Source organism: Nycticebus coucang, chromosome X (assembly GCF_027406575.1).
Source record: "Nycticebus coucang isolate mNycCou1 chromosome X, mNycCou1.pri, whole genome shotgun sequence".
In the NCBI taxonomy this organism is placed as follows: Eukaryota; Metazoa; Chordata; class Mammalia; order Primates; family Lorisidae; genus Nycticebus; species Nycticebus coucang.
Genome location: NC_069804.1, coordinates 14,567,046 through 14,581,068, shown reverse-complemented (window position 1 = coordinate 14,581,068; position 14,023 = coordinate 14,567,046). Strand labels below are relative to the sequence as shown.

Here is a 14,023-nt window from a genome sequence, read left to right as displayed (position 1 = left end):
TTGCAAGTACTCATTTGGCATCTCAGACTCTGCTTGGCACTAGGACTATAAAAGTCTCTGGCCGCTGAGAATTTCATATGGTTGGAGAAGCAAGATATGCCCAAGAAAAGCCCTTAACAAACCATAAAAGGATACTTACATAGGTTCTTATGAAGAATTTTTAGAAGAGGCGATGCCAAGTCAGCATATGAAGTGCTATTATCCTAGTAAAAATGACTACATGTCTAATTACAAGCCTCCTTTTTTTTTTTTTTTCTTGAGACAGAGTCTCCCTCTGTTGCCTGAGGCTAGAGTACCCAGGCATTAGCCTAGCTCACAGCCACCTCAAACTCCTGGGCTCAAATGATCCTCCTGCCTGAGCCTCCCCAGTAGCTGGGACTACAGGTGCCCACCACAATGCCCAGCTAGTTTTTCTATTTTTAGTAGAGACAGAGTCTCGCTGTTGCTCAGGCTGGTCTTGAACTCCTGAGTTCAAGAGATCCTCTTGCCTTGACCGCCCAAAGTGCTGGGATTACAGGTGTGAGCCATTATGCCAGTCACAAACCTCTTTTATAGGTAACTGTGGAATGGACAACGTAGAATTCATCAAGTGTCATTTACTTACAGAAAAGGGACTGGATCCCAGAGAGGTTCCACAACGAGTTACCTGAGAACCAAGGCCAGACCTGAGTCACTTGATCCCCAAGTCAGGGGAGATTTTTATATTTGAGTGTACCACTTTAAATTCTAAGATCTTTTTAAAACACAAATAAACAATACTTAAGATTAAATATTGACTGTTCTAGTCTTCATCCAGTAGTACATGTGTCCTTATGTCCTCATTTTAGCCTTCAGTTTTACCTCTATTGACAATCTAAGAAAGAAAATGATGCTGAATTCTCATCTTTCTGCTCTTCTGTGATCTTTCCAATTCTTTAAAGTGAAAGGGGAGAAGAAAAAAAGTAACAGAATTCTTAAAAATATTTTCTGATCACTATTTGTTTGAAAAGACGTGGGCATTTTCATACATTCTTATGAGGTAACTACTATGATTTTGCTTTTACATCATTTTCCATTGTTTTAAAATAGTATTTAAAGTATTACTCATAAAAGAGGCCAGCTGTTGGTATGAAATTGTCTAACTCAATTAAAAAACAACCACCACCAAAGGAAACAAAAAGGAAGCCTTGAAAAGCTTAAAGTTGACCTGTTGTTATTCTATTTATATACAGACAGCACAAAGAAAGAAGTGAGTCACAGACACATGGCTATCACAGTAAATTCTTCTCATAATGGAAAATAAATTTCTTGATGTGCCAAATGTTGCGATTTCTTTCCTACATAACTTTAAGCTATCACCACTGGCCAATTGACCCAATTACAATACAAAAAAAATGAAAGGATAAAGGAGAAAATAAAAAGAAAGGAAGAAGAAGTAATAAAGAAGTGAAGTTTAAAGACATGCACCTTAGGAACATTCTGGTTCTTCCTTTCCCCTGAAATTTCAGCTGTTATCAATCACTGTGTAACGAAATGTCCTCTGTAGCTCCTGCTTATTGGGGCTAAGAGTTCTGGCTTAGTTTAAAGATCCCAGAGGCTTTGATGTACCTATGTGCTGGGCAGTGTCCATGGCTGCAGGCATCAGCTGAGATTCCTGACTTACTCACTTTGAGGTTAGCCAGAGCTCACTTCTCAAAATTGTAGAGATAATTTCAGGCTCCAAATACTGATCCCACAGGCCTGAATAGGTAGCATGGGACTCCTCTTTTAAGAAACTGAAATGTGTGTAGTTTTCAGGGCAGTAGATTAGGTCTTTAAGAAAAGTAGTATAGGATGTGTTCCCCTTTTGATTATGGCAAACTAGCTTGTTACTGACCAACAATCCTGAAATGAAAAGTTTGACAAATCTCTTTGAAAACACCAGAGAAGTAACAAGGTAATAACGATTTGAGAAACCAAAATCCTAGAGAGAAAAGATGTACAGAGAGATAAAGCTGTGATTCAGGTCATTTTCCCCTTAATGCATTTACTAAATTTCAAGGAGCAGCCAAGAAACTGAGAGCTGAGCAGAGCTTCCAGCAGTTTGAAGATGAAAGAGGATAATAAATGGAGCCTGGAGATCACTAAGGAGAGAAGTCCAGCTTAATAGCACAGGCTTTTAGTTGAGGTGCCCAAAAGGGTAACCCTACATATAAAGGAGAACTACATGTAGACCCACATTTACAAGACCAAAGCTCAATCCTCGATCAGGTCAGATACAATGCCACTTCCTAACTGCCTGAAAAAGCAAAAGATGATCTTTTTTGGAAAGTAACTCTACCCAGAGCCTCAGATTATCCACAATTATTCATATACAAAATCAGACGTTCGAACAAAAGTACTTGGCATACCTGGAGACAAAACAAAATAGCCAGAAAAAAAAATGAGAGAATAAAAAAGATATAACAGAAACAGATTTATAGAGAATCACATGTTGGAATTACAGTCTCCAAGTTATGAACATCCAAATGATGTCGACTCGCACTTACAAACAGAGGGTATTACAGGTAGTAGGTAAATGTACCTGTTCCAACTTACATACAAATTCAACTTAAAAACAAACCTATAGAACCTATCTTGTTTGTAGTTCAAGGACTTCCTATACCAGAAAGGTATTTTAAAATATACTGGGACTAAATTGAGAAATTAGATTATAAGATGATACCAAATGGAAATTCCGGAATTGCAATGTATAATGACTGAAATTAAGAATTAAATGGTAAACTTAATACATGAAATTATAAAAATACTAGAAGAAAGTGCAGGGAAAACTCTTGAAGAAATCGGTCTGGGAGAATATTTTATGAAGAGGACCCCCCGGGCAATTGAAGCAGCATCAAAAATATACTACTTGGATCTGATCAAACTAAAAAACTTTTGCACAGCCAAGAACACTGTAAGTAAAGCAAGCAGACAGCCCTCAGAATGGGAGAAGATATTTGCAGGTTATGTCTCCAACAAAGGTTTAATAACCAGCATCCACAGAGAACTCAAATGTATTAGCAAGAAAAGAACAAGTGATCCCATCTCAGGGTGGGCAAAGGACTTGAAGAGAAACTTCTCTGAAGAAGACAGGCGCACGGCCTACAGACATGTGAAAAAATGCTCATCATCTTTAATCATCAGAGAAATGCAAATCAAAACTACTTTGAGATATCATCTAACTCCAGTAAGATTAGCCCATATCACAAAATCCCAAGACCAGAGATGTTGGTGTGGATGTGGAGAAAAGGGAACACTTTTGCACTGCTGGTGGAAATGCAAACTAATACGTTCCTTTTGGAAAGATGTTTGGAGAACACTTAGAGATCTAAAAATAGACCTGCCATTCTATCCTACAATTCCTCTACTAGGTATATACCCAGAAGACCAAAAATCACATTAAAACAAAGGTATTTGTACCAGAATGTTTACTGTAGCCCAATTCATAATTGCTAAGTCATGGAAGAAGCCCAAGTGCCCATCGACCCACGAATGGATTAATAAACTGTGGATATGTACACCATGGAATATTATGCAGCCTTAAAGAAAGATGGAGACTTTACCTCTTTCATGTTTACATGGATGGAGCTGGAACATATTCTTCTTAGTAAAGTATCTCAAGAATGGAAGAAAAAGTATCCAATGTACTTGGCCCTACTATGAAACCTATATGAAATGAAAGCTATAACCCAATTATAGCCCAAGAAGAAGGGGAAAGAGGGGAGGGGAAGGGGGAGGATGGGTGGAGGAAGAGTAATTGGTGAGCACACCTACCATGCATCTTACAAGGGTACATGTGAAATTTACTAGGTGTAGAATATAAATGTCTTAATAACTAAGAAAATGTCATGAAGGCTATGTTAACCAGTTTGATGAAAATATTTCAAATTGTATATAAAACCAGCACATTGTACCCCATGATTGCATTAATGTACACAGCTATGATTTAATAAAAAAGAAAAGATAATTCCAAATGAAAAAAAAAAGAATTAAATGGACACTTCAGAAGCAATATTCACGGCATAATGGTCGAGAATTTTCTAAAACTGACTGAAATCTTTAGATCATAGGTGTAAGAAACACTATGCAACCCAAGCAAAGAAAATACAAAGAAAATCACACCTAAGTGCGTCATAGTAATACTCCTAAAATTCAAAGATAAAGAGAAAAAAATTTTTGAGTCAGGACAAGAGAAAAAAATTAATACTGTTAAAGGAGCAACAATCAAACTGACAGACTTCATACCAGAAGTTAGAGGACAATAAATGGCAACTTCAAAGTGGTAAAAGATAAAAATTGTCAGCATAGAATTCTAAGTCCATTAAAAATGTTCTCCCCAAAGTACATGAAATAAACACACATCAGACAAAAACTGAGAAAATGTATCCCCATTAAACTTACACTAAATGAAACATTCAAGGGAGTTCTTTGAGGAGAAGTAAAAGGTTCTCAGATGAAGCCACAGAAATGTAGGGAGGAACGATGAACAGAAAAGGTAAATAAGCGGGTAAATCTAAATCTAAATTTACAGATGAATTTGTGAGTGAATGTAAAGTATGTATAGACAATAAAAATAATGGCTTGATGGTTTTTAAATATAGATAGAATTAAAATATAGAATCACAATAATAAAAAAAAGACAAAAGGAAATCTAAAATGAAACTAAAGTGTCCTATTATCCCTGTGTTGTCCAGGAAATGGATCTAATTTATTGTAGATACTTATAAGTCAAGGATACACGTGAACTCTAGGGTAACATCTTTAAGTAACATTTAAGTACTTAACATTTTTACCTCTTGTTAAGTAACAGCTTTAAAAATACTAATAAGAACAGGCGGTGCCGGTGGCTCAAAGGAGTAGGGCCCTGCCCCAGATGCCGGAGGTGGTGGGTTCAAACCCAGCCTCAGCCAAAAACTGCAAAAAAAAAAAAAAAAATACTAATAAGAACTTGTGTAATTAACAAATTCATAGGGGGAAAATAGAATAATTAAAATATTCAATTGGAAAAAAATTCAATTGATTTAAAAGAGGGCATGAAGGGAGGGGAAAAAAGATTACAAAACAGGTGAGACCAATACAAAATCAAATATTAAGATGGTAGGTTTAAATCTAAATATATGAGTAGAATCAAATTTATCAGTGGCTTTGTTTGTAGGGCAGAAACCTGTAGCCAACTTACAAAAAGCAAATATATTTGTGTAAAGTCACTCATGTTCACATACCCACAAAATAGTGATGAAGATAACACAAAACTCAAATTGTGAAGACATCCATGGTGATTAGGTCAATAGATGACATGGATTGAAGGACTACTTAATGCTACTCAAGGCACAAGAAAATTTGGAATGTTATAGATTTTATGGATTTTCTCTTGAGTAAATATCATCCAATATTCTTCCTTTCTTTCTCTTCCTTTCTTTTATTTCTTTCTGTTTCTTCTCTCTCTCTTATTCATAACCCGAGGACTACCTATACCAGAAAGGCATTTTAAAATATATTGGGACTATGGTACCAAATGGAAATTCTAGAATTATAAAATATAATGACTGAAATTAATAACTAAATGGACACTTCAGAAGCAAACTAGACACAAATGAAGAAGGGATTAGTGAACTGAAAATGGCCAGACTGAAGAGCAGTGAGATAGGAGGTCAGATAGGAAAGAGATAGTCGTTTCCTCAAATTTGGTAATAACTTTACATGCATGACATTACCAATAATAAGTTATGAAGCTGAAACTTTTCTGATTTCTCATTAATAAAAAGCCAATTTTGATCAACTATGTTCTAAGACTGAATTAGCCTTGTATTTTATCTATAGAAATGGATATTACCAAATCATTGGTCATTTTAAAAGGACACAAATGGGGAAGAAGCCAAAATATTTAAGATAACAATTATTATAGAGATATCACAAGCAGTTATTTAATAAATTATGTTCTTTTTCTGAATTTTATGTTTGTGGAATTTATCAGCTTATTTAAATTTGTAATTTATTGTGATTTCTACATTTAATGTATGATTTATAAGGTTTTAAAATATCCATTCTCAGGCCGGGCGTGGTGGCTCATGCTTGTAATCCTAGCACTCTGGGAGGCTGCGGCAGGTGGATTGCCTGAGCTCACAGGTTCAAGACCAGCTTGAGCCAGAAAGAGACCACATCTCTAGAAATAGCCAGGCATTGTGGCAGGTACCTGTAGTCCCAGCTACTTGGAAGGTTGAGGCAAAAGAATCCCTTAAGCCCAAGAGTTTGAAGTTGCTGTGAGCTGTGACGCCACAGCACTCTACCCAGGGTGACATAGTGAGAGTCTGTTTCAAAAAAAAAAAAAATATATATATATATACATATATATATATATATATTCATTCTCTGCTGAATTTTGTATTCAAATTTTATTTGGTGTTTCTTATAAAGCACACTCCAAAGTGTCCTCACAAAACCTGGATAAGCTCTTGTCATCTAAGGTTGGAACCAGTGTTCTGTCTACAGCAGTCACTCTGTTGATCATCAAAGAAAACAAGTGACCTGATTCACAGATGATAATTTGATACTCTAGGTTCACCCAGTGAGACCTATCAGAATTCACTCATTCCTTTATTCTTTCCTTCATGCATCCATCCATTCATCAATTCAATAAACATTTATCAAGAACCTACTACAGGTTAGGGACTATTCTAGTGTCGGAGAATATACCAATGAAGGAGACAGCTTCCCACTTTTTTTGAGCTTACATTCTAGTGTTTGCAGATAGACAGTAAAGAAACAAATGGGTCAAGTACAAATGGCTCATGCATGTAATCCTAGCACTCTGAGAGGCCAAGGTGGGAGGATTGCTTGAGCTCAAGAGTTTAAGACCAGCCTGAGCAAAAGTGAGACTCTGTCTCTAGTAAAAATAGAAAAAATTATCTGGGCGTCATGGTGAGTCCCTACAGTCCCAGCTGCTCAGAAGGCTGATGAGGAGGATTGCTTGAGTTTGAGGTTGCAACCAGCTAAGCTGATGCCACTGCACTCTACCTGAGGTGACAGAGTTAGACTCTGTTGAAAGAAAGAATGAAGGAAGGAAGGAAGGAAGAAAAAAATAATACTGAGTGATATTTACTCAAGAGAATGAAGACATATATCCATATAAAAACTGTACATGAATATTTATGGCAGCTTTATTCTTAGTCATCCCAAACCAAAAACAACCCTAATGCACACTAACTAGAGAATGGATAAACACAAAGGGTATACCCAATGCAATGGAATACTACTCAGTTAAAAGAAGCCACACTCAAACAGCTGTATATCTTTCATATGACATTCTGTAAAAGGTCAGTGGTTTCCAGGAGCTGGGGTTGGAGGGGGGACATGAGAGAATTGGGGGGGGGTATGGAAATGTTCTCTGTCTTTATTGTGGTGATGTGGATGTATGAATTTGTCAAAATCGATATAAACATATATCTAAAAATGCACTGTCCCTAAATTACACCTTGATAAACTTGAAAAAGGGACCTAGATGGTGGGGGTAGTGTTGGTCATTTCCTTAGGCTGAGTGACCAAGAAAGACATCCTACAGGAAATGATGTGCAATGCATAAAATGAACCTCTTCTAAATCCCTTGTTCTATTACTAAGAGGTTATAAAAAAAAGAGAGAGGAATGGAGAAAAACTTTTTTTTCTTTACTCTGAAAAAGCATGTGTTTTAATTAAGAGAGAATCTATGCAAACCCCACACTCTAGGAAGATTTACAAGTGCAAAAATGCAAATTTAGCCTATTTTCAAAGGATTTTATTGACAAGAACAGTTCAAAAAAAATCTCACCCAGGGGAACCCTTTCAGGCTTTGTTCTATGTTTCATGATCAAGTTTGTGCTTTTTTTTTGGCCTCTTTGCCTATTAAGTTGCCAGAAGTGATACTTAATCACGTAAAAGCCTAACACTTTAAAAGATAACAGGTGCTAGAGAAGGTCAAAGTTCTTTGCTGCCCTTTCCTCTCTTGCACAGCTCTAAGTTGAGACAGCCTTGCTGGGAAACCTCGCTCCTCTAGCACCTGCCCTCTCACCACCCCCAGAGTCTGCTGCCAGCTGTGGAAGTCCCAGCACTGTGTACGACATGAGTTGAGTTTCCATATGTTTCCGAAAAAATCAAACTAGAGAGAAGTTAGGAGCTGGCAGCTTGTGTAAACTGTTCCAACATGAGGGACTTGCTTGTAAAGCATTTCTCGAAGGATGCTTTACAAGAAATTAAATTAAGGTTTCTCTTATGAGAAGGGGAACAATCTCCTTGGAATCAATGAAGCTGGGTTTCTAGAACAGCAGAGGAGTCTTTGAAATCACTCTGGTGACCCCTCCTTAGAAGGGGACCATCCTGGAGTCACTCAGGATGTCTTTCCTTCAGAAAGGCAGAGTTTGGAGTCAGTAGTTTCCACTGTCCAGGGAAGGGACAGAGAATCAGACTCTGTGGGTGTGTTTTTTTCTTTTTGTAAATTGAAAACTTCATATTAATTCCAGTATGTAAAGAAATGCAACACTGTACCTATACACATTAGGAATTATCCTTTAAAATTCATTTTCATTTTTATCAAAGCAATGAATCTACATTGTTTAAATAAAACAGCATTAAAAAGCAAATGTTGAAAAACTGCAACATCTGTCTCCTTTCTTTCTTTTTTTGCTTTTGTACAAGTTTGTGGGGCACATGTGCAAATTTGTTAGATGCATAGATTGCATAGTGATCAAGTCAGGGCTTTTAGGGAATGTATCACCTGAATAATCTATATTGTACCTATTAACCAGCTTCCCATCATCCTCCACACTCTATGTTTGGGTGCTTTCTAAAGAAATATTTCCAGTTTCCCTGAGGAAACTAAGACTTCGAATGATAAGAGAAGTCTGACTCCACTCTGAATTTGTTGTGACAAACTTAAATTCCATCGCCTCTTTTGGTCTCTGTGTTGAAGAAAGGTTTGAACTTCAAGATGACTTCTAGCTGCTGGATTTTACCATTTTGTCACAACCCACAGTTACTGTCCTCTTACTGGATGCAGGGTGGGCTGGGTATTGTAGAAGACACAGATGCTGTGGACCTTCCCATATGATTATGCAGGTAGAAAACACATGTGCAAAAAGGACCTAGCAGTTCAAGGCAGGCGAGATTCCTCATGTAATGAACAACATAGGAAAAACATTTTGGAAAAGGGGAAAAATTAACAAAAGATCCTGGAATGCTTCATAGGAAAGAAAGGAACTTGAACTATGTTTTGGAGGATGGATAGGATTGGGGGAGATGGAGAAAATAGGGACCAACTATCAGAGAAGGGGAAATGAGGTCAGAGAGGGGAGAAGTCTGGTGGAACATGTGGAGGCAATGAGAAGGGTTTGGGCAAGTCTTGGGATAGGAGTATATAAATATACTGGCAGACAGAAGAGAGCCCGTAAAAAAGAATGGAAGGCTGAGGCAAGAGAATCACTTAAGCCCAAGAGTTTGAGGTTGCTGTGAGCTGTGATGCCACAGTACTCTACTAAGGGTTACATAGTGAGACTCTGTCTCAAAAAAAAAAAATCTGAAGATTTTACACCTTGGAGGGATCGTAGAAATTACTTAACTCTGCTCCATCATTATCTAAATGGTTAAACTAAGGTCCAAGAGTTAAGTGACATGGTCCAACTTCCTCACATGAGTAATAATGGCAGGAAAATGCCTAAACTGCAGGTTTATTAATGCCCATTCCAAGCCTCTACACCACACAGGATGAGTACAGTCTTATATTTTGGAAAAGAGAAAGCATTCTGGAGAGTGAGTGGAGCACAGCATAAGCAAGGAAGCAAAGCCACCCACGCACCAGTGCCACCCCCCTGTATGAGGACATCAGTGTGTGTGTAAGGGCAGAAAACATGCAGGAGAGAGAAGACAGGAACTTGCTTGAATGCAAACCCACAATTTGTCCGTCCTGTGAATCCCCAGAATTCTGGTTTCTGGGACCACTTTAAAGTCTCCCTTGGCATGGTGATAACTGTATAACCTTTTCTAGAAAATTATTATTCTTTTCATACTGACAAAGACTCAAGTTCATGTGGGGAAGGGGAGGACTACAGAAGGGAGGTTGGGATGACGACTGCCATTGCTGGCCAGCCTACAGGGGACAGGGATGGATTTTTATTACTGTGTGTCCCACTCATACCTCAGAAGCTCTGACTCAGTAGATTTAGGAAAGGGCGTAGGGCTTTAGATGTTTTTAAAGCTCCCCTGTAATTCTCATGATCATCCAGTTCTCTTCTGGTTCACCCTTTTACCAATCTATCTAACACAGACTGCCTACCACCTTGGAAAACTGTTGGACAATATTTATTAAATATATGCCCCCTGCGACCCAGCAATTTCATTCCTAGACACATACTCAGGAGAAATAAACACTTCTGTTCCCCAAAAGACATAAATGAGAATGTTATTATCAATCCCACACTGGAAACAACCTAATGGCCATCAGTATTAGAATGGATAAACAAACTGGACAATGGAACACTACACACAACGAAAAAGAATAAACCACTGTTCTGTGCACCAGCGTGGATGCCTATCACAGAAATAATGACAAGCATAAGAAGGCAGACACAAAGGAGTCCTTACTACCTTTTATATGAGATTTAAAAAACTGGGCAGAAATAATCTATGGTGAATGAAATCAGAATAGTGATTGCCTCTATATGGGGGATATTAACCAAGAAAGGATATAAGAGAAACTCTGGGTAATGCTGGAACTGTCCCATATTTTCATCTAGACAGTGGTCATGCAGTTACATAAACGTGCAAAAACATATTGAGCCATTGCTATTGAGTTTACTGTGTTTATGGGTCATGCCTTGTAAAGAAGAAAAAATATTGAATATATATTTGCTCTGGCAGCCTCATGAAGCTGTTATAGGAATCCCATAGCTTTCCAAAATGAGATAAATAGGAAAATACAGTCTTATATTATTTAACTGGCTCAGTACCTATTCTTCCTGTTGAAAATTGGTTAGATGCACTACCTATCATTCAGGTGATCCATGCTTTTTTAAGGCTCAGCAAATCACAAAAGTTAGTTATTCTGAATTAGTAATTTCTGGACTTGGGGAGGACAAGCAGTAACTATGCACTTACTGAGAACACACCGGAGCTGCCAAAGGGTGCGGTTGGGCTTTTAAAAGACTATTCCCTTTCTGCTGCTGGTGAACTTGGTCTGGCTTTGAAACTCCAGAGAACAGTTCCCTGCAGCTGCCTCTTTATATTCTATGCCCTCACTTTCCTATCTCTTTGCCTCCCCAAGAAGACGGTAAACACCATCTGTACCACTGCACTCACCAATCCGGAAACCCAAACCTCTCCTTCCCATCAAGAAAATTATCCTCATCCTGAAGTGCCCTGAGCCATTGGTAACGAGCCATAAACCTTCTGCCAGCTCCAAAGCTGGCCAGCCCTGAATCAACACCTACAACTGTCTGTGGTCAGTTAGTATCTGGTGGGCAAATGTGCAGGGTGGGAACAGGCTGCAGGTTTGTGGGGGGGCTGGAAGAACCCTGTCCAGTTGGTGCAGTGTGTAAGCCTTGTTTCTGGGCTATTACCTTTCAATCTTTGAAAATGTCGCATGTGCTGAGGAGTGTACTTTGGGCAGCTACACATAAACATATGTCCACAAATACTGATAACACTATCTTTATTTGTCCATAACTCAACAAAGCCAGATCACCTGAGGACTGTTTGTTCCTCAGAAAATAAGAATCCAGCACCATGTGTGTTAAAATGTGGGCCATTTTCTCCAGAGTACAAACTTTCAAGAACTGCTTCTCTGTCTTTTCCGGAACACTCTCTCATCCTAAGATATCTTTAACACATGACATACAGTTACTTTTAAGATAAAAATTTATAGTCTCTGGTTCATTGCACCGATTTTTCTTAATTTGGCCATATGGTCTGTGCTGTGTCTGAAAGTCTATTCATTATGGGGTCCCATTTCCAGAGCACAGAAGAACTTAAGATATATTCAATAATTTGTATGAACAACGGGCAGATATTTCCTGACTTGTTAAGTCAAGCAAGTGCTTTTTACATGACAGATGCTTGATAAATGTTCAAAGAATGAAGATGAATTTTTAAGAATGAGTAATTGTAAACTTTTATGCATCGTGCTCACAGAATATGTATATTCTGTATATTTAGGCAGTTCATAAATGTGTGTATTTCTCAAAATAAATCACTATGCTGAAATCCCTCCCTCTCACCCCCCAAAATGCCCCAAAGGCACGGCGTACAGAAGCACATCCGTAAAGATATTAAAATTAGAACCATAAATGGAGCTTTCTCCAGGAAAAAAAAATATAAACAATGCTTGATTTCCTTTTAAAAAGACTTAGAAAAACCATCACACAAATGTTCAGTCACAGAGAGTCAAATACAAAATCAGCTGTGAAAAAAGTTAAACTGAGGAAAATAAATTTCGGAGTAATGGGGCTTATTTTCTCCTCCTGGTTACTTCTGAAAGAATATTTTGAAGAAGAAATTCATTGTGGCTGTTCTGTTCTCTAACAGTTTTGAATTGCTCCTAAAACAAAAAGCATTTATCTAAGGATTAAACTCTATTGGGTGTGATAGTCTTTCTCACTGGTCAATTAATTTCTCAGGGAGGGAGAAGTTAGGAAAGGCAATGTTAAATCGATTGTCTCCAAAAAACACACCTCACTCACTCTTTTGCTTAGAGAATTTTTGGTCTCATTTATTTCCCACTGTCCCCACCAGTCACTCACTTTTTTTTCTTACACCAATATGTCAAACTCAAGTAATCCCCAGAACAAAAACACACCTCGAAGGGAATCTGAGTTTGAGTAAAAGTTCCCCTTGTGCAAGCAGCTCCATCTGTCCCTGTCCTGCCATGGCAGCTCATTTACCAAGGCATCTGCCACCTCCAGAGCACATGTAACTTTCAGCCAGCACTTACCTGTCCGCCGAGAGCGCTGTGAGTGTGAAGACAGACACCCCCACCGAGGTAAGCTGTATAAAGGGAATCAGTTTGCAGCCAATCCTGCCAAACAGCCATCTGTTGGCCAGATACCTGCTGGCATCCACAGGAGCACATGTTACCAGAAGGAGCAGGTCTCCCAAAGCCAGACTGGAAATGAACAGGTTCGGAACATTTCGCATGGATTTGACTGTACAGAAGATCTTGATCAAAGTGATGTTGCCAATGAGGCCTATCAAAATGATAGCCCCATAAATTGCAGGGATGATATAGAAGATTCCCGGGTGGAACCAGTCATCGTTCGTGGGGAGATCCACACTGTGATCGGAGGCGTTGCAGTGCACAAAACGGTCCACTTCCAAGTTCAGAAGGAAACAGTCATTTACAGCCATCTCTGGAGGGTTCTTTTCCCACCTAAAAGTGTCTTTAGAGGCTGTTTCTTAACTTATGATTTTGTAATTGGGTGAAGTTGAAGACGAGATCTCTGCTGGGCTCTTTATCTTCTTTAATAAAAGTACTCTGAGTACATATATCCTATAGAATTCAAAACTGTCTGCCACTGTTTTTGATGCTGGTCCTTCCCATGACCAGTGCAATACAACTCTAAATTCAATAAGTTAACAAAAACTCAGCCACAAAAGGCTTAGAATTAAACTCCCTCTGTATCAGCTCTTCCTACCTCCATCCCAGTCTGAGTCTCCTTGACTGCAGTTTCCTAAGAACTTTTGGCTTGCTATTTTCACACAGCATTTCCTGCCTTCCCTGATATTTAGAACCTGAAGGTTTAAAGTGGGTAGAAAAAAACTGCACTGAGAAATCCTCCAACCCTATAGGCAGGAAGCTTTGCACGTCACCAGCTTCACCAGCAAACCTCAGCTCTGCTGAGCTGAGGCTCTGAAGAGGAACTAAGGTTACTTGTAGACAGAGAATGCCAGCCCCCTGCTGGACACTTCAGTTACTGCCCAGTCGCTTGCTTTCTCCAAGGGACAATCAACCAGCCGCAGTTCCTACATGGCTGGATGCCTTTGACCTCTCGTGTAAGCACGCAGC

The 14,023-nt window shown here is 38.7% G+C and overlaps 1 protein-coding gene across 1 annotated transcript in view; it reads right to left on the bottom strand.

Moving 5' to 3' along the window:
• Positions 1-13,721, bottom strand: part of GRPR (gastrin releasing peptide receptor) — a 31,019-nt gene extending 17,298 nt beyond the window's left edge. The window contains exon 1 of the mRNA XM_053581073.1: positions 12,953-13,721. Coding sequence (XP_053437048.1) covers positions 12,953-13,365 — 413 coding nt within the window. The 5' untranslated portion in view covers positions 13,366-13,721. The remainder of the gene's footprint in view (positions 1-12,952) is intronic.
• Positions 13,722-14,023: the final 302 nt, after the last annotated feature.